Below are 24,997 nucleotides of genomic sequence, written 5' to 3'. Positions count from 1 at the left end.
AAGTTGAATCAAACATCGACGACGGACGGAATTGAGCCTCAACGATAAAGGAAAAACCGCAGCTAGCTGAAGCTATTTACTGGCAGCTTTCCCTTTTTCGAAATTATTATAGTTGTCAGCCCTGTGGGACTTAAAAATGTACTGTGCAGGGACAGCACAATCCCAGGTTGCTTTCAGGAAATAGTTTCTCGGTTCCTGCGAGGGGACAAAGAAGACAAGAATGCCAAGATATTACTCAGTTCTGACAGTGCGCAGAGTCACAGGACCTTGCAGCAGCCCAATCTTTTGGGCTGCTCTTGAGCTTGCACTTGGACACGCAACGGGCACACTCAGAGCATAACTTGGGCCAGAACTTGGGGCGCTCTAAAACTAACAGGCAAGGCTGTACATGGGATGAAACTTTTTAACTACGTTACAGCTGACGTGGTATGTAGAATCACTCTCTCAAGACCATGATCAACTCTGGTCACCATCTAAAATAAACAGTCGACTGTGTGTTAACTACTCCTACATCTCTATTCAACCTCACCACCCTCAGCACCAGGGTTAGGGGTAGGTAAGCCCGAGAAATATGATGAAATCACTCACTCTCAAGAGATGTGTGGGGTAATATGACTCTGTAGTGTAGTTGTGTAGTTTTAATGCGGGGTGACTTGGTCTGCATAAACCACTCCGAAGGTTTTTCCGGCCGAATTTCAAAACCCTTTGCACCTTAAAATAAGCCGCCTCACTCCAACCAACAGGCTTTCTTTCATATCTCCCCACCTTCAGCCTTTCTTCTCATCTCAACAACACCACTTCATCAGCCATCGTTTTCTTTCAACGACGGCTTCTGTACAGCTCAGAAGATAGAACCCTTGCGTATCTATAATTATGCTGGGAATTCATATCTGTATTTGTTGATTCTCAGCGTCCGTTCATATTCATGTGTACGGTTTCAAGTACACACTACGTTTCTGTTTCTGTCAATATCATCACTCCGTGAATCTATAATCATCCCTCTCTACTATCAGCACCCCAGCTGTGACCTATTTCTGTTTTGTGAAGAGTATGTGTTAGTTTAAGAATTATTAACCACACCGTGTGAATATTCTACCCCATTTTCGCTTAGGATGACCCGGGTCGTCGCTCGAGCCACGTCGGCACATGCCGTACGGGCTCGTAGCCGGTTATCAAAACCCAGGATCCGGAAACATAAGATTATTATGGAGAGTATTACCCAGGAGAAGAAGAAACTTCGCAGTGTCGTATGTGACTCACTTAGCAAGGTCTCCGATTTACCAACTCACCAGTCTAACACCAAGAGACACAGATCTCCTTCGAAGCCAAGGCTCCTCCAGGCTACACTTTTATTCCAGCTGGGAACCCTCAGTTTACTAATGCTTGCAAGGAAATATGTCGCAAGGATGGGCTCCAAGTTTTTGCAGTTTCGGTCAGTTGCGATTTCGCTCTCTTTTCCCTAGGGTGTCGTCTCTCAGCTAACGTCGAACTAGACAACCCCTCACCAACGGATGCACGACCTTTCGCAACAGGTCCATAGGATTGGCTATCATTTCCCTAGTGTTGTTGTAGCTACAATTTGTATGGAAAGAGGTTTATTTCTGTCGTCGACAGGAAAAGTTGTCCCATATCATGCCTCGACCCAAAACCCCGCAGGCATTCGTGGACAAGAAAGACGAGCCGATTCGGAGGTGTCCCAGAATACAATAAACGTGGAGGCAAGGGATGCGATAAAGGATCTATTCCCTAATATCCCGACGAAGGATTTAAATCGAATTATTAAAACGGCTTTCCAGAAGGTATTGTTCCTTCCTGACTTGGCGTTCGTCGCTGACATTCCATTAGGGTAAACGAAAAGTTGGGACTGCTGTTGAACTTCCGCTCGCCCGCCGTGTACAATTGGCCGTTGTAGCTCATATTCGCCATCTCTATACTGACTATGATCGACTACTCAAGGTAACTTCCTTCCAAGATGCCAGAGCAGCCGTTGAAGAGCCGTGCCTTGCAAAGCTTGTTCAATGGCGAGGAGATGACGAAAATGGAAAGACTGTTTTGGAAGATGTCTTCCGCGAAGTTATAGTTATCTCTGATGATGAGGATGATGATGATGAGAGTGACCTCACTGAGGAGGGTTTCGCCAGAGATGACCGCAACTCAAGTGTGGAGGTCGTGTCGAGTAATGCCCTGGCCGGGGAGATTCAAACTAGACCTGTGAATTTTGGAAATATTCCTGCTGCTGAGCGTGAAGCTGCCCAGGACTTTTCTGAGGATGAGGCCCCAACTGGATTTAGATTCATACCTCAGCCTCACCGAAAGAAGAAAACTACAAACAAGAAAAGGCCTGACCGTAGAGGCTTTAGTCGATACCAAGCATGGGATCGAGCCCGCGACAGGTACAGAGATGGTGGACATCTACCTAACATGGCTAGGGCCGACGAACGTGTAGCTCAACGCTACTCTCTTCCTCCAGCCACCCATGATCCGTTAATAGAAACAAGCAGAATAAACATCGACCACCCAAGACCTGTAGCCCATGAGTCGACTGCTGGCGTACCATATTTGATGCGACCGTTTGACCCAAATAATGAGGCACGTTTCCACCGCCCGCTCAACACCTTCGATCGTCCGTCTCTGGGTAACCGGCCGCTTCTGCTCGAAGCCCATGTAAGTCCACCCCGGAAAATAACAGCACCCCCAAGGCATGATGTATGTGCTGCACTTTGCTTGCTAGGTTGCAAGTTGTACTGACTAGAATCATTTTGTCATGAATTAGAAAACTCGACCTGTGCCACCTGATCGTATTCAGTTGGCTGACGGCGCTATATTTGAGAGAGCTGACAACATCACATTCCCTGAGTGTGAGAGGATAGTACCACAATCACCTGATTTGTCGCCTGTCTTCATCTCTTCCAATGGACCACCAGCGCGTCCCGAGGAAAGAATGTACCGCATGCCTATTGGTGGTTTGCATTCTCCTTCCCACCGTAGAGCGGATATAAGTGAGTACCAAGAACACCGTGACCGTGTTCTGCCGTCAATTGAGGGACCAGAGCCACCTAGCCAGTGCAAAAATCAAGCAGTGGATCACCCGGATCTTCGACGACGGGTCCCAGATGAATTTCAACATTACCACATGAAGCCAACCAAACCTCACATTGAGGAGGTTTCAGGCAGGATGAACATAATTAATATTAACGAAAACAGACCCATCTTTCCTCAAAAGAGACAGCGAGTAGAACGTAATACTATTCGTGATGTATCTCCCATGGTAAGAAGCCGAGATGGGAACCATTTATCCTTGCAACAGGGGCAATACAATCTCTCAAATTATCGTAACCAAGGTCCTTTGGAAGTTTCATGTTCTTACGCTGAGCAGCAGTTTTTCCCCTCTGATGAACGTCCTGAAGGCCCAGCCCGCCATCCTGAGCGAATATCAATTGGTACTAAAAGGCTTTTTGATAATATTCCCCACAGTGCGCATTTTCCTAGTGTTCTTTCTGATCGTCCCGAACATGGACGTCGCTATGGAGTTCCACCTCTCCATGAACACCGTCACGGAACTTCCAGTCAAAAACTTTTAGAATATCCTCACTTTATGTCTAAATCTACTGAATCCGGCTATATGGTCAGGTCTAACGATCGACTCGTCAGACCTGACCGTCTTTCCAATTTCGATCGTCGTCAACCTCATCTTGCTGACCATGAAGACTTTGTGGACCCAAGAGGCCCAAGCTTAGTTGTCAACGACTCTAGACGTCCATATGTTGTTCTACAAGAGTTGCCGCCTGTTAGGCGAAAATTTCCCCCTGATGAAAATGGTCGAGTGTCTAATAATAATAAGTCTCACGACTTTGTGCGTCGTGTTAATTTGCAAGATGTAAATGAATCTTCCAGACAACAAGAACCACAAAGAAGGATAAAGGACCCTGTCAGCCCTCGCCACAACAGATATTTATCTGCTCGTGCAAAGCTGGGTGCATTCAAGGCATACGACCGAGTCCGAGCTGAGACTCAAGCGGATCGCCCTTATTCACCTCATCAAACATTTCCCTCTCAGGCCCCTCTCTCGGGGCCTCGTAGTACTTTTTATATTGGCCCAGACTCACCAACACGAAGTGACCGCCCAACCTTGAACCTTCCCGAATCTTCCTCTGCAGCCTTCCACCACCCTCCTCGGAATGTCCGGGTACCTATTGATGATGAACGGTATGCATTCAAGACAACACGCCAAGCACCTTCGATTTTCTCTCTATAGAGAATCTTTAGGTACGATTGATTAATCTCGATTGCTTCCTTTATTTTTCTTTTTTATTTTACTTTAGGACATTAACTTTAGACTCATCTAAACACTGGAATGTGAATAGGTATCGCAACGATGAGATCCAATACCACACGGTAATTCGAGGGGCTAGCATACGGAGAAGACCTGAAGGACGGCCGATATACTACGAACGAATTCCACCGGAACGACCTAGCATTGTTCCGGGTGATTAATCAATGCTTTTTTCTTCAGTGGCGCCGGCATGGGTTGCTCTACTCTACTGGCTTACTTGTTTTATTTTCATCATTCAACACATGGATCATACGGATGGAGCTTTGGGTCTTGTGTGCCTGGTCTGGATACGAATAGTAGATGGGTAGACGGTTGTGGGACGATGGATGGAAATCATTGTTAGGTCTGAAGGAGTTTTGAGTCCAGACGGGTGTCAGGTGTTTTTTTTTTTTCCTTTTACCTCTCTTGGCAATACTGTATAGTATATGATACCCAATTTACTGGGAACTGGTTAGATATTAGTTGGTGTATGAATGTCTGTGAATACTTTTCTCTTATCCCTTTTTCCTTTGCTCTTGATGCCAATAGATCGAAATTTAGATTTTATATATCTTCCTGCATTCTTTAAAGCAAACAGTCTACTGTGATGTTGTCTTGTATGTTGCGTACAGCTTAGTTATCCTCGAGATGAAGATCAAAATGATAACGGAGTATGAATACGAGCAAAATGTTCAAAGCCGAAATAGGAAAACAAGACTTAAAAGAAGCAGAAATCAGGTCAGGTCAGTCCATGCATACTGAAATACAGCACATATAAATAATCATCATAGCATTAGCATTGAATCATCATATTGCCCTTGAAATGGTATCCGTTTATCCATCAAATCCATCGAATCCCAATGAATCAACCGTTAAATATAGTAGATATCAGTGGCCGTAAAAAATAGCTGCCAGTCAGCCATGCACCTCCTTCCGGCCCTTCGTTTCATTCCATTTCCATTCCATCCCAACCTACACCCAATACAAGCCTTCGTAGGGAAGAAGAACATAGAAGTCCTCTGGAGCCCAACTCAGCGCCTCAGACGCTGCAGCTCCACTTTTCAAACATCCTTCGGCTCGCCATCCGCCTCGCCGCTATTCACAGTCTTGCCAGTCTTCTTGATGGTGCTTAGCACAGTGTCGTATTCGAGCGAAGGGTCCGCGACGACGGTGGCTGTTTGCGATTCCAAGTTGACGGTGTAGGATTTTACTCCTGTTTTTTTGTGTTTTTGGAAATTAGTTTCATGGAGTTTTATACATATAGTTATATACATGTGTGTGTGTGTGTGTGTGTGTGTGTGTGTGTGTGTGTGTGTGTGTGCGTGGCTTTGTTTTAATCTTGTAGACATGCTTGGTGAAATTGTATGTGCCGCGGGAGGGAGGTGGGGGCCCTTCTTTGTTCTGAAAACGTAGTAAAACTTAACCCGCGCAGCGATGGACAGGCAGGTGGTTGTGAAGGGTGCACAGAAGTTCTAAGCAGGGTTGAAAGGTTGAAACATACCGTCGAGTTTCTTGAGGACGCGCTCGACGGCGCCGGAGCAGCCGCCGCAGCTCATGGAGATGTTGAATTTGTATTGATGTTCGACGGAAGCCATTGTTCTCTTCCTTCTCTTCCTTGTTTGCTTCCTTTTGGTTTTGTCCTTTGCTTTAAGAGTTGCTGAGTACGCGCAGGTGGTTTTGTTTTGGAGAGAGCCGACGGGTGTGAGGATGGTGTTATATATATATGCTGAGAAATGAAGGAATGAGGATGGGAGAGGAGGGGAAGATAGGAAGGACAAGGTATGTATTTCTAATCCATGGATAAAAAAACTAGTTATATTTGTTTCTCTCAGCGGGCGCTGTTTGTTTGTTCCTTCAGCCCCCGATGTGTATGGCTTATGGGCAAGGATTGGCTAGTATTTTCCACCCGAAACCAAGAACTTGAGGGTCTGTTGGTGAGAAACGGACTGATAATGCACGCAAATCAGCTCACGATGGAGATGCTGCAAGATTATAAGATAGAGATGAAAATGTGAAACAATGTACCTGGCCAGAGGATGATGGTTATAGTTATGCAGGTGGTGCCCAATATGGCTATGATCTATTTTTAAAGAGTGTTTGTTGTTCAGCCCCCCAAGAGATCCCCATAACCCTATTTAACTTACCAGAACTCTGGGTTTCTCAACAGGACCACAACCACAGCCACAGCCACATCCAACATCCACATCCACAACAGTCGAACTCGATGGAAGAGTCTTCTATCTTCTACTATAAGAACGATCCTGCGCCCGTTTCAAAAAATCCAATTTGACTCTTTTAAGAATGGGAACAATGCCCGCACTCTAGATCAAGTAACTACTCTTGTTACTTATCACATAACTACCCCTGGTGAGTGCATCACGTTGAAGTAACAAAAACAGCAGAATGATACAAATCAAGAATCACATTAAGTAAATAGCCTCATTTTATTAACAATCGGTAGCTAATCTCTAATATATAATGATGATCTACATCATGTATGTGCATCTCATCATTTTCCCACTTTCTCATAGCGTTAGGATATAATAAGAGAGCATCATTGTTAATCTTTATTCACTCAACACTTACTTATTTTCTTGTCTTTGTATTTTATCAACATCTCTCTCTTCATATCAAGTGATTCTTCTACTTATTTGATAGTGAGAATACTCTTTAAATATGATAATAATAAAAATTTAACTTTATAATATTTACTAGTAACTATATAAATTATTTATTTATTTGTGCTATTTATTAAGTTTTATAAAATATAAAGTAGATTTTAATATTAAATTGAATTTAATTCATATAATTATATCAATAAATATTATTAAAAAAGTTAAAATAATATTTAAAATTTTTTAAATTAATTACAAGTTCCTTTTAGTATTTTTCATAATTTCAGTAGTTATCGTCTCGGTTTTTGAATGAAGTATAGATTTTCATATAGCTAACAGATACATATTTTAATTATTCAATTATAATAATCTGTGGAATTTATAAGTTAGCTAGTTAATAGCAGAGGCACTGGGAGTCGAATCACATTATCACACAACACAGCGCGATCAGCCCTAACTAATCCTCAAGATCCCAAAGCGAGCAATGACGTGAAGAAAGCGGAGCCTCTTCAATCAATCACAATTCAGATGTCCCTAGATTCTTGCTCCTCACATACAACAACTCCCCACTATGATATCTATAGCCGAGGGGATCAGTCGGCTGGCTTTTAGGCCTTGGATGGTTCAAACTGCTCCAAGGCCCCTCGAAAAGAGCAACAAAACTGGCATTCCGGACAAATGAAACCGAGGCAAGGTTATCGTCATTGCTCCTTAGGAAAAGCCCAGATATAAATGAAAAGACATAAAAAGAGAAAAATATGCCCCGCCTTCCCAGGCAGAGAGGATGGATTTAGTGATATATGCTTTTTGCCCTGGTATTTCTCTATTTTCGCTAAGCTGTTCGATCGTTTCGCCTTGAGCCCGCGGAATTTCTGGCATTTGATGAATCAACAGATAGGAGAATTACATATAAAATAAAATATGACGAACAATACGGCTTCCACAAGATGGGCCAATAGGGGTCAGCGCCCCGTGCGAGTTGCTAATTGTTCGGGAGCCAGAGGTTGGTTTTGCTCTTTTACATTTACATTTCTCTTCTTTACCTATTCAGGGAATGCGTTCGAGCTCATGCTGATATGTAAATATTAGGCGATCCTGGATATCAGATGCTCCGGCAAGCAACGCTTGGAGATGTGGATTTTATTACTGGAGACTATTTAGCAGGTTCGTCACTCGAGGCTGTAAACCTGTAGACTGTTGTCGAGGCTTGGTTCCGCATTTCGGCGGGAAGGTTTCTTTTTCCATACTTATCATGATGGTATGCAGAAATGAATCTTGCGGAACATGCGGAGGCGATGGCTGCTGGTCACCATGCCGGATATGATCCGTTTGCATGGGATGGGATCCAGCAATCTATAGATGTCATCTGGGAAAAACGGATCAAGGTCATTATCAACGGCGGCGCTTTGAATCCCAAGGGGTTGGCTATTGAAGTGCAAAAATTGGTAGGCAACTCGTCTTTCTACTCTGTGTTGAGATAGGAAATTGGGTCTCTGCTTCTCCAAAGGAAAATACTGAGATGGTTTCGTCCGTGTCAACAACAAGGTAAACATCCGCGGATACGACCTTAAAGTTGCCTACGTCTCTGGCGACAACCTCCTAAACGAGGTCCGAGACAACTTGTCAAAATCAGGCACTCTGCCCGCCCACCTTGACTCCAACAACTCCCAAGTCCGCATGCAGGAGCATACCGACGACCTCAAAGACACCAAGGGTAAACCCGTCGTGTCTGCAAATACCTATCTTGGCGCCCGAGCTATTGTCAAGGGCCTAGAAGTGGGCGCAGACATCATCATCTGCGGCCGGGTAGCTGATGCCTCCCCCGTGATCGGGGCGTCGTGGTACTGGCACGGATGGAAAGAGACGGATTATGACGCGCTGGCAGGCGCCCTAATTGCAGGCCACCTCATCGAGTGCTCGGCATACGTGACCGGGTCGAATTTCTCTGGTTTCACGGAGTTCGAGACGGATTTGTTTATTGACCTGCCGTTTGGGATTGTCGAGGTGGAGGCCGATGGGAGCTGTGTAGTTACGAAGCATGAGGGGACGAAGGGGATTGTGAATGTTGATGTGGTGAAGTGCCAGTTTTTGTATGAGTTGCAGGGGGATGTGTATCTTAACAGTGGGTTTCTCCAATTGTCCCCTCCCCCCCCTTTTTTTGTTTTGTGTACGGTGGGTGGCTTAGCTGACGGCATTGTGTTTCTAGGTGATGTCAAGGCGTACACTCAGAACATCTCGATTGAGGCTGCAGGGAAAGATCGGTAAGTACATCCCCTTTTTGTAGACAATGAAATCTATATACTGCCCGTCGATCCGGGGAAAATGCTCATAATATTCCTGCAGGGTGAGAGTTTCAGGAATAACCGGTGCCCCGCCGCCCCCAACGACAAAGCTAGCCATTTTCTACAGAGGCGGCTTCGAATCGCAGCTTCTCATCAATGCAACCGGTTACGGTACTGACAAAAAATGGGAGCTGTTCGAGAAGCAAATACGCTTCGTGCTGGCAAAGCAAGGTTATTTGGATAAATTCGATTTTTTGGAATTTCAAGTGTAAGCTGCATTTAAATAGAAATTTATTTTCCCTTGTGAGAGTTATCAAGAGGCTCGGGTTGACAAACGGAATCTAGGGTTGGAACCCCGGCCGTAAATCCGTCAAGCCAGCTCAAGAGCACGACATACTGTCGTGTATTTGCGCAGGCCGGGGATATGGAAACGGCAATGGCACCCCGAAAAGCGATGAGTGAAGTTACAATGCAGCACTTTTCGGGTAAGGAATGACCGTTTTTTACCCATGCCCTCTTGATGCCCCACCAAGAGAGCATCATTAACAACGGTTCATCTAGGCCTCCATCTATCCCTGGATCTTAGAACCGTTATCCCGCGCCCCTACCTTGCCTTCTACCCAGCCCTCTACCCTCAAAACTCCCTCAAGGAGGCTATAAACATCCTCTCTCCCACCCCATCAAGCGACGGTAAAGAAATCACAACCGCCTCCTCAATTCCAGCCGGCAACCCACCCAAATACGAGCCCCTCGAGCCGCGAAAGAACTACGACACCGCCTCTCCACTCGACCTAGCCACCCTGGGCGAAACCACACGCATGCGACTAGGCGACATTGCCCTCGCACGTTCAGGAGATAAGGGCGCTAACATCAACTTCGGCATCTTCGTCCGGTCTGCGAGTCAATGGGACTGGTTCCGGAGCTTCATGAGTCGGGAGAAGATGCGGGAGTTGCTGGGGGAGGACGATGAGGAGTATTTCATTGAGCGGATTGAGTTTCCGCGGTTGCGGGCGGTGCATTTTGTGATTTACGGGATTTTGGGGAGGGGGGTGAGTAGTTCGACCAAGTTGGATTGTTTGGGGAAGGGGTTTGCGGATTATGTGCGGGATAAGGTTGTGGAAGTTCCGGTGGAGGTTTTGGGAGGGGGAAAGCTGTAATGGAGTGGGCTATTTACGGTTACCTACGTAGGTTTGGAGTAACGCATAGCTAACCACATGGAGATGGGATTTGGAAAGAGGTTCTGTTTTCTGGGAATTGGTTGACGTAGGTGGATAACTGAAGCATAGTTGTTCAAGCAAGACTCTTCTCCGAAACTGTAAATGAACCATACAATAAGCCACTGGCTGCCCCCGCTGCTTCGTTGATTTGACCTTCATGACGTTTAATCTCTCACGTCTGCTGAGGTAAGCAAACCCGCCCAAACCATTGATTTCCCGGTTTGAGAGAACCCAGGATAACTAGTTACCTGACAACTACATGTTCTTCGCTGCATCATACATAGCATATCAGGGTACCTTACATGTACCCTCTGGCGTACTCCCCCAGTGACATGTGACCTCATCCGACTTTCCTCTTGCTGCAACGTTCTACTTTATCTCAGCTTCATTGATTGGTCTCTTCTCTCTTTTCTTAGTCTCCCGATTTGCCCTCTTCTTCTTCTTCTTGTTCTTCTTCTTCTTCTTCTTCTTCTTCTTCTTCTTCTTCTTCTTCTTCTTCCTCTTCTTCCTCCTCCTCTTCTTCTTGTTGCCAGACGGCAGATCGTCCCATCGAAGGCTTATTTCCCCAACTTCTCACTCCAGAGGTCCGCTCTGTGTTCCGCCTCTTATCTTTCTATGCCTTAAACTCTCATTCGGACTCCATATCTTATTCCTCTTCCTCTCGGTTCTATTCTCATCTTTCTCACCTGCTGCTGGCCTCCCTCTTGCCACCTGGTTTATTTTATCGTATTTCTCTTTTTATTGAATTATCCTCGTCTTATTTACGAGTTATTCCCCCTCCCCGTCTGAAACAACCCTCCTCGAACCGAAATTCGTCAGCCAGCCTGCCTGCCTTACTTTAAACACAGTCGTTTTCATTCATTGACTCCCAAATATCCGTAACAAGAACGGTCGGCCGAAGTGCAAGCTACGGGAGACACTCCCCCTTTCTACCCAGGACACTATTCCCATACTTGAACTTTTCCAGCCAAATATTTTACTTACCACAGCGCTGTTTGCCATCTTCGACCATGATTATCCGGCGCGATTCCGATGTCGAAATCCATCTTCCTGATGCGAATCAATCGACGTCATCAACCACCGCAAACGAAGCTGATGTAGACATGTCGTTAGATGATCCCAGCGTACCACTCTCATTACCAGCTAATATTGCCGCCCGCTTCTATCAAAAATCAAGCAGCCGTAGGCGCGCCTCCTCCACTTCTTCTCGTCGCAGTTCTGTATCCTCACTGCATTCACATCACTCAAATATCTCTGCCCACGGCGGACCCCATAGTGACCATATGGCGCAGCACATGCGCCGTGTGTCCATCATTGAATCTCGTAAAGCACGCCTTGCTGACCGTGCGGCGCATGCGGAAAAAGTCCGCCTACGTGCTGCTCTTGCGAAAAATGAGTCCAAACATATATTGAGGGAGGAAAGGGCTCTGGCAGCCAAGCAAGCTCGTGAGAGGTTTTTGGCCGAAATCACGGCCAAGTGTGAGGAGGAGGTTCGAAGGGCAAAGAAGAAAGCGGAGGATATGAAGGAGCGGAAGGCTGCGGAGCACGCTAGGCAACGGTTGGAGATGGCGGAGAAATTTGCGGAGGCGGAGAAGAGACGGTTGCTTTATCAGCAAAATACCCGCCGGCCACGGACTACAAGTCTTGCTGCAGCTGAGGAGAAGAAGGTGGCCAAGGCGACCGTCAAACAGATGAGTCGGACGAGTGCTGCGCGGATTATTCAGCGAGCGTGGCGGAATCACTATGCGCGTACTGTTATCACTGAATTTAGAGCTGTGGATCTTTCGTTGCAGCGGATTCGTGCTTTGAGCTTTGAGGAGGTTGGAGCACTGCTCTCTGAGGAGAAGCTCTTGGCCGTGGCCGCCAAGGTTCTGCGCTTGTGTGGGTTACAGGATACAGAAGGAGGGGCAATGGGCGAACGTGGCGCAGTGCGCACGTTTCTCAGCAGCTATTTGATCTTGGCCCATCCGGCTCAAGTCCTCAGCAGCAATGGAGAGCAAGAGCAAGATCTTATTGCGAAAGGTGTAGATTTGTTGATCATTTTTGAGCAGGTTATCTCTCAATTATCAGCGATTGGAGTGTGGCCTGCCTATCTCTCTGCTGATCTCCAAGCCTTGTCGGAATCTTACAACACTTTCTTTTCCGCATTCCATGCCTGGAAGACTCATGACTCCTCAGTTTTGATAGAAATCATGCTAGCGCAATTCATAGAGCTAGAGCTTATCTGGCAGACAGTCAAGGATGATCGCGCCGGTGGTGCTGTTGATGATTACCAACAGGGCATCCGCCATAACCAGATTCTGTTGCTTGCCCGTTTGAAGCGACTGGCTGGGGCTGAAAAGGCCATGGTGATGGTGAAACAAGCTTTGAGGAAGGCTAAGCGGGAAAATATGAAGAGCGGATCTTCGCAACAAGCTATCCCCCGTGCCGCTGTTGTTCTTCCCTCATCCTCAGAGCTACTACCAGAGTCTGCCCAGTCACCTATCTGCGAGTCATTTTCTTCCAAGGACCAACTTGCTCTAGCCCAGTTGGACCAAGAAGAAGTCACCCCCCGAGATCGCTTTGCAAAAGCTTTGACGGCCTTGCCAGATAATAGGGCGCTTGTTCACGAGTTGTTGATCAACCGTGAGTATAAGATCGACCAAGGCCCCTATACGGAGATACGCCGACAAATCATGAATCATATGTGCGATATGATGAGAAGGGATGTGGTTAAAGGATTGGGAACTTCGTGGACAGTAGCGATGGCTTCTGTTATTCAGGATAGACTGCTGCACTCATTGAAACCTGGAAATTCATTGCACGTTTTGATCAGTGAGGTTCTCGATCCAAAATATATCGAAAACCAGTGTAATGCGGGCACATTTTCGTATGACGCATTCTTCGATTTCATGAGCAATATTCTTCCCAAGCTTTGTGCTCCCTATCGTGATCCTGATGTCAAGGCATTTGCCACTGACACTTCTGGAGATGCAATTGACCGTCTTGCGAGGTTAATGAACATTATCGATCTTCTGTCTTTGGACCACACGAATTTCCTGTTGCATGTTGCTGCTCCTCAACTCATCCGGGAGGGCCCAGGATACGAACAGCGTGCGTTTGCGCGGGATTTGCAAGATGGAACCATTACGCTTGACAGGACTAGGGCATTCTGGCGTTCGAGCCGCAAAGCAATTATCGATGAAATGAAAAAGCGCGACCCGGAAAATGTAAACCCGGATTACAAACCCCCCGTAGCGAAGATCTACGCACACGGTCTCGTCGACCTAGTTCTAAGCAATAGACGGCTCCGTCCTGAACTCATTCCCGAAACGCTACATCTCGACCACAGCCGCCTCGACGAACTACGATCTCGGGTTTTTAAGATCGCAGCCACCGCTTCGATTTTGTTGAGTGCCAAGAACCTCCTGAAGCGTGATGTGCGATCCCAGTGGAAAGGCGAAGCGGAGCGGATCATGGCTCTAGATTTCAGCGATATCAAACCCGAGCGCGTCCAGTCAATCCTCGAATCAGCACATGCCATGCCCTTGACGACACGGACCCAGCTGTTCTCAACGATCAAACATGTCCTCAGCCCCGCCACTTCTGCCTCCATCACCGCGACCGCAACAGCCTCCTCTGCCGCAACGATGTCAGGTCAATTCGTCTCGATATCACCTGATACATTTGCATTGCTCCCTTCCACCTCCACCTCCACCTCATCATCCCCATCCCCATCCAGTCCCACAGACAACCGAGCCAACAATACAGGCTGCTTCACCGACCCCGTAACGAAACTGATGCTCTCCCGACTGCGGGCGCATGTTTTCGCGCGCCTGAGTGCGTCGAGTGCTAGTGAGCGGGTGCGCATGACGGCGACGGCGAGCCAGAGCCTGGCTACGGCTGGGATGCCGGAGTTTGTGAGTGAGGTTGGGAAGGTTGTGGAGAGTTTGGGGAAGGTTAGGGAGGTGGATTGGATGTGTCATGGCATGGTTTATGAGGGGGTGTGGAGTGAGGAGGGTGACGGTGGAGTTGGGAACGGGAATGGGAACGAGAATCGGAATCAGAATGTGGATGGTGATGGTTATGTGGTTGAGAGGCAAACGGAGGTGTAAAGGCTTTTGGTCTCTATTGATATGTGTGGGTTAAGTAAATGGGACTGGTTATTGTTGGCTGGGAATGGGGGTGCTGCTGGAGCAGCGTTCTTTTGTGTTTCCTTTGCCACTTCTTTTATCATTATTTTCCTTGTTTTGTCGTCTTGCTATTTCTGTCTTTTGCTTTTCTGTTGTATATTCCTTCTACTTGCATTTTTGCGTTGCTCCATCTACTGTCGGTATGGTAACGAGAGAAGGAAGGGAACTTTGGTCAAGGCAGTTTAAATGGCTAGCTTTTTTTTTTTTTTTTTCCTTTTCTTTTTTTGGGTGGTCTATTGGAACTTGCAGAATAAAGAATGGTGGTGGGATACATTAGTTTTTATGGTTTTGGCATTGAATTGGATTGGCATAGCAAGAGAGGGGGAGATGGGATCGAATGGATTGCTATACGAAGCCATACGCAGTTGGTTAGACATGGTTTTCTTTTTATCCCCTTTCGTTTCTTTTTCTTTAATTTACTTCTTGGTCTTATATATTCATGCCCACAGCATAATCCGCAGGTGAAGTGCCTTACAGGTGCCTTTTTGCTTTATTTAGAGTAAAGGCGGCTGAGCCTGGGCACCGTGACATCATATACTCAGATTATCTTATCTGATCTGACTTGAAGATCTCGGCGAATCTGCGCTAGCCTCATCGGGAGATTTCAACTTCGGCCTCTGCTCGGATTTTCTAAACTTCTCGCCGCAACCCAGAAAATAGCACAATTTATTCTTTGGTAGTTCCGGGATTTTGCATCAATGGGATCTGCAATGTATGTTCTTTTCTAGGGAGGTGAGTTCCTGTGAGCTTTTCCCTTCAATGATTGGGGTGGGGAGGGCGTTTGTGGGATGATCTTTACATCTCCTCTTCTTTCAGAGGGTTTAGACATTCCCTATCCGGAGTAATTCATATCCTTTAAGGGAAATCATACATGTATCATGCTCTAATATGACTTACAGTTCAAACACATTCTATTGCTTGAGCACATTTAAGATGCAATACACGCCCAACGACTTCAGCAGCAGATATCGAGATATCCTCGGCGCCACTGCACTTTTCGTCCCCTCCTCCCTCTGGGCTACTCCCCTGTCTACTTCTACCCTTCCTCTCTCCTCGCATCGTTTCTAGAAGTACCAAAAATGCCATCCAAGCCCGCGGCAACCCTTAGCCTTCTCTCTCCCCTCACCCCCCCTTCCCTCGAACGCACATGGCTCACTGCCCCACATCCCCGCCTCCCTTTCGTGGCAACCTGCAGCGCAGACAAGACCGTCCGCATCTACTCATTGCAAAACTTCACTTTGCTCTCGACAATAACTGGCGGCCACAAGCGCAGCGTGCGCAGCTGCGCGTGGAAACCGCTTGTTAGAGGGGAGAGTGTGCTGGCCACTGGTAGTTTTGATGCGACAGTTGGGATTTGGAGGAGGTGGGATGGGTATGGCAATAATGAGAATGGACATGGGCCTGATATTGGCATGAATGGTGATAAGGATAGAGATTCAAATGACGAAGAGGACGACGAAGAATGGCGTTTCGCCGTCCTGCTAGATGGACATGAGAGCGAAGTGAAATCGCTCTCCTGGTCCCCCGCCGGCACGCTGCTAGCAACCTGCTCGCGCGACAAGTCGATATGGATCTGGGAAGACCTCGACGACGGCGATAATAATTTTGAGACCGTCGCGGTTATGCAGGAACATGCGGGTGATGTGAAATGGGTGTCCTGGCATCCCACCGAGGAATGTCTGGCTAGCGCTAGCTATGATGACACGATACGGCTGTGGAGGGAGGATATCGATGATTGGGGCCAGGTGGCGTGTTTGCGCGGACACACGGGGACGGTGTGGTCTGTTGAGTGGGAATCTGGGGATGCGGAGATCACTATTCCTGCTGCTCCTGAGGGAGACGAAGATGCGGATATGGATGGGGAACGTCGCAGGTTATGGATTGAAAAGCGTACCCTTGTCGGACCCCGTCTCGTTTCCTGCTCAGATGACCGCACGATTCGCATATGGGAAAAGCAGGTCCGCCCTCGTACAGACACCAATACGGACACTAGCACCGGCCCCTCTGGTATCCCCAGCATAATCCGCCCCACTAGCACGGATGAGACGTGGGCTGAACAGGCCCAATTACCCTCCCAGCATGATTTATCCATACGCTCCGTAGCATGGAGTAAGCGGAGCGGGCTGATTGCGTCGACAGGTGCAGACGGGAGAATTGTGGTGTATCAGGAGCGGTTTGTGAAGGCAGAGAAATCGGTTGAGGATTCTAAGAAAACAACGACGACCTCGACAACTACTACGGATACGCATAGGGATATTGATGCTCCCACAACAACAGCAGACAACGTCGAAAACCACAGTGATAATACACAGGCACGGGAACAGTCATCGCCTCTCCTCCAGATGGAATGGAATGTCTTGGCCAAAATTGAGGCTGCACATGGCATTTATGAGGTTAACCATATATGCTGGGCACTGCGAGCTGGTCGGGGGCGCGAGGAGGGTGAGGAGGAAGTATTGCTTAGTACTGGTGACGATGGATGTGTGAATGTTTGGAAGTTGGAGAGGTGATGGGTTTCGGCACTTGATATGGATTATGAGAGTTTCCCGTTGTTTGCGTCTGAGCTGTTAGATGCAAGTATTTGCATGAACTGCTGAGTGGGTTGACTATTTTTTGACTGTCCACCTTCTCTTCTGATACGAAATGATTTATTTGGCTTTAGAATTGGAATCTTACTTTTACCTAACTTACATAACTATGCCTCGGTGCAGGTGACTGACACGATGATGATTTGAATCTGCTGTTATGCTGGCATACTGATATTGAGAAGTCTTCATTTGAAATAACTTTCCTTCTTGAGCAGCTGGACAAACTGATCCACACTGGACAAACATAGATATAAGTATAATAATTCAAAATTTCTTTGCGACCTGAACTGCTGACAAGACTGTCTGGTTACGTACTAAGGCAAACAGAGAATTGTTGGATATTCACAACACATCACTTCATACAAGAAAGCAATCGAAGAATTAGGGGAGCAATGAAGGAATGAATGACGTTGGGTAGGAAGGGGAAGAGGAAAACGACAACAGGAAGAAAGCGTAATCAAATATAATTCTAGCTCCCGAAACCTGGTATCTAATCAAACGAAATCAAGAAAAACAAAGAACACCCTGAATATGTACAGACGCAAAAACCATGTCATTATACAGTGGTAATGCAATAGAAAGTAAAATATATAAAATATCGAAGAAATCTAGTGAGAGAATAGATATGTAGACAAGAAGATATTCTCTTTTCACTCTTGTTCATTTCGGTGTGTATGATGATGGACACAAGCAGGAGAATCTCTCGCTTCCATTCCGGGATACATTCAAGGTTAGGGGTGATATATGTATGCATGTCCATGCTGTTGTGCGAAGTTAACTTCGCCCTTCTTCTCCGCGCGACTGGTCAAACATAGGTTGCTGTCCATCAGAAGCCCCATCTTCCTCATCACTGCCCTCCTCACCAACAGCATACGCGTCTCCATCTCTACTCGATCTCGACAAAAAGGCCTGACTAGGCTGATCATCCAGCTCCGTCTCGTCGAAGTCCGCAGCCTCAATATCCCCATTTCTTCTACTATGTTTATGCGAAATTTGCCCCAGGGATCCCGTACTATTCAATCCCAGCATCGGGTAGATGCTACGGTATCCGCTACTCTGGTGCTTGCGACGAGACCGCCAGATGAATATGCCCCATGCAAAGGCAGCGATGGCGACGATGACAAGTGCCACTTCGCCCGATTTGTAATATGCCTTCCACGCGGCAGTGTTGAGTTTCTCCTTCTCGCGTTCGGCAGCGGCCGTGCTGTTCGGATGAGCGCCGACGGAGGTTGTGGGACCCTTCTCGCCATCAATTCTCGAATCGGCTGGGTCGCCACCTATGTGAGTGATATCAACGCCTAAGAATTTATCAAGCATATCCCGGGACCGTCGAGGGTAGTCAAATGGGACCATGTGGCTAGCGTTGTAGAATAGGACGTAGGTCAAGTTTCGTGCTTGTTGGTAGATACCTGCCGGTTCGCCTTCAAAGGTCCAGTCTTGTCGTGGTGCCCAGACGCCGGGGGAAAGCTCGAACCCGGTTCCTCCGGACCACTTCATGTTTTTGATCATGTCCTCGGTGCCAACATGGTTGCAGATTAGGTCTTTTTGGCCGCTGAAAAGGAGGATTGGGAGACCTTCTTCGAGAAGGCCAGGAAGCAATTCCACCGCCGGTTTAGAGTTCCGCGCCTTTAAGCTGCTGCCTACTGCACCTGCGCACTCAGTCCAGCCGGTTTGTTTCTCCTCATTGATATGCAAGGCCTTGACCACATCTTTCCTGCGAAGGTATGGCTGTATATCCCTCAAATCCGGGGGCCAATTCATACCGCATGCGCTATAGTCGTCTGTAAGTCGGATATCGTACATGTTGATGCAGCGCTTGCCTTTATGTGTATAGTCGAGAATGGCTTGGAGTATATCTTCACAATCAGGAATATGCACTGTCCCAGTTGTGTCCTCGACGTTCAATTCCTTCATGCATTTCGCTGCCTTTGCCTCTATTAGGTTTGCTTCCTGGGTACCTGCTTGGACGACTCCTTCCTGATAAACGTATGGTAGGTAAGCGGGATATTGATGTTGGGGTGATATCCATCCATTGCCAATGAGGAGACCTTTGAGATTCCAGATTCGATTGTTTGCCTGCACGTCTTGCTTCTTGTTCCGGTCGAGAACCGCACGGGCTATATACGGTATATATTGTCCCGCATACGATTCTCCGGCGAAATATAGCTAGACTCATGTCAGCAAAGCCGCGCACACCTGCCACTATCAAGGGGAGTAATAACAGATGGCTGTCATACATCATCAGGTTCATAGTGAGGGAATATCTCAAACCACTTTTCCAAAAATGTTACGAACTGAGAGGCCATTTCGTCCAGCTCATGAACGTAGTGCTCAGTGCTGCCATAGCTAAAACCCGTGCCCACCGGCTGGTCCACGAACAGCAAATTGGCAAACTCGTCCCAGGACCCCTCCGTATAATTCAGAGTTTCTTTATCTATTAGTCGGTAGGGGCCAATTTCCATCAGCGCCCCATCTTCGGAACTACACCCTGGTCCGCCGTTAAGCCAGACGACGGTCCTAGGTTTGTCCGCTATGTGGCGATTCTCGAAATGCCAGAAGAAGAGATTCCCACTAGTTTCAGGAGAGATTTCGATATGCCTGTAGATCTTATGCATTAGGATACTGGCTGATATTGAGCAAACCTCCACTCCTCCTGATCCCTCTGAACCTCTCTCCCCTTTTCATGAAAACTAACTCACCCAGCATGCATTTTCAGTAACGGGCCCTCCGGCTGACCCGGAAGAGAGTGAACGTAGTAATCTGCCGCTGATTTCGCAGTGACGGAGAACGGATGCGTGATTGCAAGACATATTGTCAGCCATTTTGACCAGGCGCGGGATCCAGAGAAGCCCATATTGTTCTAATGAAACGAGGGGTTATTCGACGAGAGATATCCACTGCCCTCACTCAGCGCACGTTTAACACCTCATGTGTAAGGTGTTGGGGATCCAATATTGCAATGAGGGTAAAGAGACCAGAGACTCATGGGCCAAGCAATCGGGAGGTGCGAGAATTCAACTACTCTTTTTGGTAGCGGCATGTACTTCGGATGTCGGGAGTCTAAACAAGATAGAAAGGTGAGGAAGAGAGTGCTAAGTCGGAGAGAGTGCAGCTTGTCTGTCCTTTGGAGCTGTCGTTGATCAGAGATAACGAGGCTGACCAGGGAGGTTGATGACGGAGTCATGTGGTTCCTCTGCTTACTCGATCGACTGTCGTTTTTTGTTGCTGCTGCTTAACGCCCATTCGAGTGCAAGAGGCTTAATAAGCGTCTCGGCGCCGTCTCGGCACCGTCACGCCAGTTATATATGTTATATATCATGGGTTACAAGAGCGACAGTTACGTTATTGAATGAGTTTATATTTAAAATGTAAACATCTATTGATTTATTTCTAGAGGAGGGGATCAAGTCCCTTGTCCGTGTCATTCTTAATCAATTCAAACATCCCCTGTCAATACAGACCAGCACATACTCTCAGCATATCGGAAATCAACAGTAGTAATATTAAGCAAATCCAACTAACCTCGGGCATTATTGGGTTTCCAGCTTCATCTTTCACATATCGAAATGGCATCTCTGTGCTCTCATGCTCATTGAACCGCAGCTCTGGAAAGTCAACATACGGTATCTTTTCCAATGGTACTGTTGTCCAGGAGCCTTAGCACACACAATCCAGTTCTCCGCAATGTCGGGATTTCAGATTTACCGATATTGCTCGCTCACCTTTGTCTTGCGTTACTATTCGAGTCACTCTAACCGCGGTGTCGGTAGTCATCTGCTTGGGCCCTAATCTCCGGCCTGTGAAGCCCTTCTGCCGCAGCTCGGAGGTACGGTCTAAGGGATAGAGTAGAGATGAATTAGTTCCATTTTACATTTCACGGACTGCCGTATACATATTCAGTGAATGCAGTGTTCGGAGAAATACGCACCACGCGGGGGATCATCGCCTAAAAAAAGAGAAAGAATAAAAAAAGTCGATTAGCTTCACCCGTTCCCCTTTTCCATCAAGGAAGAGGAGGGTTTTTGGGTGGGTAGGTGGTTGGGGGGGGGGGGGGGGGGGAGAGGAAGGGGATATAGTATGTCAGGATCGATACACATATATAAATATAATTATACATGTCTTCAGCTTCCTTGATATACCCATCGTCATAGCAGTAGCTTTTTCGTACCGAGAATTCCCCCAAACAAGAAAACCTCAAACTTCTCCCCATCCTCAGGTCTCAACTCCGTCTCCGCCGATGGATCAAGCAAACACACCTTTTCCTTTCTGTCGGCAAATATCTCCTCGACGCTCCTGTGCTGCACCTCCAACCTTCTCAACGAGGCAAGTTCATCAGGCACCTTTAACGACTCTGGTACGGATGTGAGAAGAAATTTAGAGTCGGCAGCGCTAGACTCTCGGGCGATGCAGCCGTATTCCAGGGCTGACCAAGGGCCGAGTTCGCGATCGAGATGCTCGACAACAAAGGTCGATGACGGGGTTTGGGGCTTGTTACCCATACTTTTTCTCTGTCCCTCTTTTACTGGGACTGACTGATCTGTAGAATTGGAAAATGCTGGGTCTTGTGTTACGGCGAAAGTTGCGCTAAATCAGCAAACAAAACCTTGGGAGAAACCTCTACGCGTTCTGGAACTGGACAAAATCAGGCAGCTCCGCAAATTCTATCGCATCCAACCTGCTATTGTTCCGACACTTTCGATACCTTTCCGCGCATTTTATCTCTGAGATAGAATATGAAAAGTATCCCAGCATTCAACAGAATACTAATATCTTATTCCAGAGGAACATGCTAAGGGTTTGTTTGTATTAGCAGGTGTTGAACGAAAGCTTAATCTCCAAACTAGGTATTTAGTGAATTTTCCCTGCTAAATCATGCAGAAGAGGGGGGGGGGGGGGAACAAACTACAGGATGCAAAGGTTATTTTAATATCAACTTCCTGGTTCCTCTATTGTGCTGTTGAACCGTGGTTTGGCCGCAAGCAATTTCTTGAAGATCGCAACTTTGCAATAGCAGACTTGACTTGTGATCAGGTGACAAGGAAGATATAGAGTTCTGTATCCATACATCAGTACAGTACTGTGTACTTACCTGAGCAACACAGCCACACCAAATTTTGGGGGTGTATTTATTACGCGGAGTGCTGCTAGTACTTTAGTTCCCTCCGATTATAGTTGTCAACATCTGCGTTAATAGGTCCTATGCGGACGAGGAATGAATGGGCTTTCAACATGATACTAGTTGAAAGATACGTGTATTGATTTCCATCTTGTGACTAGCTCTTCGAATCCATCAAGAATTCGCGGACGGTTTCTCTTAACTAGTATTAAATGGCCATTTGCCGTGCCTCATAAATTACCTTGCTTTTTCCAGAGTTACTGCCCTAGAGTTGAGAATGAATATATATATCACAGCTTATGTTTGTGTTTACCTCCTTTAAATTCACCTCCACCTTCTTTCATCCATGGCACAGCCTACATATCTGGCCTGAGAGACCACAACATATAGTAGGCATCTTGACTGTATTTGGGGTAATACCCGATTTCCCTCCTTGCTCCTGGTTTGGTAGTTGCTCGTTTTATAGAGTTCGCCTTCCCCGCATGACTAAGCAATCCTCCGCTTCTTTTGACTATCCGCAATCGATAAACACTTCGTAACCACTGACCAACCGCCAAACTGGCCATTATCCATGGATGATATCTAGACAGACATCTCGAACCGCGTCGACTTCTTCCCGCTCTCTCTGGTTCGAGCAATACCAACCAACTCGTTTACCCCCTCTTCTGAGCCCAGCTTGGGGTTGGTTGAGCCTCTTCCCTCTCACGTTGTAGTTGAATCAAACTACATATATCCAGGCAGAGCAACAACCCCCCCGTTCTAGATCAAGACTCAGAAAGACAGTGAACAATATGAATCCCCATCAGCAAAACAAGGTCGATATCAGCGTGAGTTTTAACCTCAGCCGGTTCAATACATGAGTTCTCCCTCGTATACCTAACTGACCCCGCTTCACAATACAGGCCCTGAGCCCGGACGAGCAACGACTCTTCCGGCTCTATGGCAAAATGCCTACGAAGAAAGATCTGCTGCAGAATAAGTTGAAAGTACGTTAAAACCAAGTCATACCTCACCCCGAATCAATGCCGTATTCTATGCACAAAACTCGACACCTTCCCTTCGATTCTCCGTCATATTCAACGAAAGGACCCTAACTAATCCCCAACCTCCCGTTGCCACCAACCAGGAACGAAAATACTTCGACTCAGGCGACTATGCCCTCAGCAAAGCTGGCAAGGCCTCTGACGTTGGCGTCACGAGCATCGGATCCCGCCATCCTCTCCCAGAAAACATCCCACACCTAACTGCCACCTCCCCCCCGCAGACCAGCACCATTCCCAGCTCCTTAAGCAATGGACAACACTCCACCCTACCGCACCAGGGTATCTCGAACAATGGTTTCCACCTCTCTAGTCTCAGTCACAGTCCCGTGAAGGAGAGCAGCTTCCTACAGCGGGAAACTAGCTTTGATGATGAGCCCGAGCACGAGGGGAAGGGGAATGGGAAAGGGGCGACTTCTAAATCTCCGGATGCAAAGGGTTCTGCTTCTGCTAAGGCCCAAGGAGACTCCGTGGGTGTTAGCCCCCCACAGCATAAGGAGGGACTGCCTATACGGCGATGAAGATGGAAGATTGTGAAGGGTTTCGGGTTAAATTTTCACAAGCTACGACAAATGTTGCGATTTTTTGATACCATGGACAAAGAACCTAGCCGGGAGCTGGTAGTTATTGGCCAATTCTATTTTTTTTTTTTTTTTTTTTTTCTCTTTTTCTCTTTCTTTTCCTTTTTTTGAGTGTAACCACTTTAGTGACTGGTATGGAATTTGAACTTGTCTCCTTGCACTGGCATGTGTATGAGCAGCACACTCCACCAACTTCTCCTCTTCTCGGAGAAAGTGTTTCAATATCCTCCTCAACTTATATTCGATTCGAAGAACCCTGCATGGCACTGCTCAACGCTTGCGAATTCACTTCCTCGGTATCGTCCTGCAGTCGTCCTTTCAAAATTTAACGTCCCTCACCTTCATACGGCCATATTCCATTTGTTTTCTTATTTATTCGCCTCTTCTATCTTCCACTTGTGTCTCACCTTTTTTTTTTTCTTTTTATTCCTAATATGTTTTCTACCAGTCTTCTTACCCCGGCTCTCAATCTTGTAGTGTTCGCTAACACCTATGGCCTATGGCCTATGGTCCATGGTCGGCTTCTCCTGTTTTCTTTCCTCTTTTTCCATATTTCCTTTTTACCTTTTTCTTTTCTTTTTCTCTTTTTCTTTTTTGCAGTGCCAAACATTTAGTTGCGAATAAGCTGAATCCGATCAGTTTTCTGGGACGTTATTATTTCGTTGTATCTCTATGTTACCATGAACACACGTGCACACACAGCCCCGATACCTTTTCATTTTTTTCCCTTGTACATTTGCAAGCAAAGTTTGAATCTTAACTGAAGTCAATACTCTATGCAATCTCTCATTTTTTATCTTGTTCTTAATGAGTCTGTCCATTGCAAATCTGTCCTATTGCTTGCTGTAGTTGACTTGCAAGGTTCCTGCACCTAAAATAAAAAGGAGTCTGCTAGGTATTCCACTTCACCCTTGTGCTTTATGATGCTGTGCATGAATGCTGTTGTTCTGAATTGTTAATTTTTTTTTTCTCAAGACTCAAAACATTTCATTTCCCAGTTTCATGAAGTTTTTTAACTTTTTTATCATCTGACATTTCCCAGCTTCTTCTGCTCTTCTCTTTGCATGTTTATCA

General features: G+C 46.8%; 8 protein-coding genes across 8 annotated transcripts; 5 read left to right on the top strand and 3 right to left on the bottom strand.

The window, feature by feature from the left end:
- Positions 1 to 1,112: 1,112 nt before the first annotated feature.
- PADG_02353 (uncharacterized protein) lies at positions 1,113 to 4,494 on the top strand (the record flags this gene model as incomplete). The annotated part of the gene is made up of 6 exons (XM_010759028.1): positions 1,113 to 1,247; positions 1,313 to 1,432; positions 1,494 to 1,799; positions 1,846 to 2,664; positions 2,774 to 4,206; positions 4,365 to 4,494. 6 exons carry the CDS (start codon positions 1,113 to 1,115, stop codon positions 4,492 to 4,494), a joined length of 2,943 nt encoding a protein of 980 aa, XP_010757330.1.
- Positions 4,495 to 5,373: 879 nt separating this feature from the next.
- On the bottom strand, positions 5,374 to 5,907 carry PADG_02352 (copper metallochaperone ATX1; the record flags this gene model as incomplete). Its single annotated transcript, XM_010759478.1, has 2 exons — positions 5,374 to 5,525; positions 5,814 to 5,907. 2 exons carry the CDS (start codon positions 5,905 to 5,907, stop codon positions 5,374 to 5,376), a joined length of 246 nt encoding a protein of 81 aa, XP_010757780.1.
- A 1,941-nt stretch (positions 5,908 to 7,848) lies between these two features.
- On the top strand, positions 7,849 to 10,366 carry PADG_02351 (uncharacterized protein; the record flags this gene model as incomplete). Its single annotated transcript, XM_010759027.1, has 8 exons — positions 7,849 to 7,930; positions 8,017 to 8,091; positions 8,194 to 8,372; positions 8,473 to 9,049; positions 9,134 to 9,188; positions 9,271 to 9,477; positions 9,555 to 9,694; positions 9,771 to 10,366. 8 exons carry the CDS (start codon positions 7,849 to 7,851, stop codon positions 10,364 to 10,366), a joined length of 1,911 nt encoding a protein of 636 aa, XP_010757329.1.
- A 1,070-nt stretch (positions 10,367 to 11,436) lies between these two features.
- On the top strand, positions 11,437 to 14,520 carry PADG_02350 (uncharacterized protein; the record flags this gene model as incomplete). The annotated part of the gene is made up of 1 exon (XM_010759477.1): positions 11,437 to 14,520. The coding sequence occupies one exon, from the start codon at positions 11,437 to 11,439 to the stop codon at positions 14,518 to 14,520; it is 3,084 nt and encodes a 1,027-aa protein (XP_010757779.1).
- Positions 14,521 to 15,677: 1,157 nt separating this feature from the next.
- PADG_02349 (iron-sulfur cluster assembly protein CIA1) lies at positions 15,678 to 17,108 on the top strand (the record flags this gene model as incomplete). The annotated part of the gene is made up of 1 exon (XM_010759476.1): positions 15,678 to 17,108. The coding sequence occupies one exon, from the start codon at positions 15,678 to 15,680 to the stop codon at positions 17,106 to 17,108; it is 1,431 nt and encodes a 476-aa protein (XP_010757778.1).
- Positions 17,109 to 17,960: 852 nt separating this feature from the next.
- Positions 17,961 to 20,040, bottom strand: PADG_02348 (uncharacterized protein; the record flags this gene model as incomplete). Its single annotated transcript, XM_010759475.1, has 3 exons — positions 17,961 to 19,352; positions 19,424 to 19,784; positions 19,886 to 20,040. 3 exons carry the CDS (start codon positions 20,038 to 20,040, stop codon positions 17,961 to 17,963), a joined length of 1,908 nt encoding a protein of 635 aa, XP_010757777.1.
- A 536-nt stretch (positions 20,041 to 20,576) lies between these two features.
- On the bottom strand, positions 20,577 to 21,685 carry PADG_02347 (protein-arginine N-methyltransferase SFM1; the record flags this gene model as incomplete). The annotated part of the gene is made up of 5 exons (XM_010759026.1): positions 20,577 to 20,633; positions 20,709 to 20,827; positions 20,909 to 21,019; positions 21,115 to 21,132; positions 21,355 to 21,685. 5 exons carry the CDS (start codon positions 21,683 to 21,685, stop codon positions 20,577 to 20,579), a joined length of 636 nt encoding a protein of 211 aa, XP_010757328.1.
- Positions 21,686 to 23,093: 1,408 nt separating this feature from the next.
- Positions 23,094 to 23,863, top strand: PADG_02346 (uncharacterized protein; the record flags this gene model as incomplete). The annotated part of the gene is made up of 3 exons (XM_010759474.1): positions 23,094 to 23,129; positions 23,205 to 23,288; positions 23,429 to 23,863. 3 exons carry the CDS (start codon positions 23,094 to 23,096, stop codon positions 23,861 to 23,863), a joined length of 555 nt encoding a protein of 184 aa, XP_010757776.1.
- Between the last annotated feature and the right edge of the window lie 1,134 nt (positions 23,864 to 24,997).

The sequence above is a fragment of the Paracoccidioides brasiliensis genome (assembly GCF_000150735.1).
Source record: "Paracoccidioides brasiliensis Pb18 unplaced genomic scaffold supercont2.2, whole genome shotgun sequence".
Classification (NCBI taxonomy): domain Eukaryota; kingdom Fungi; phylum Ascomycota; class Eurotiomycetes; order Onygenales; family Ajellomycetaceae; genus Paracoccidioides; species Paracoccidioides brasiliensis.
Note: the sequence above shows the minus strand (reverse complement) of the source record. Positions and strands in the feature narration are given on the sequence as shown.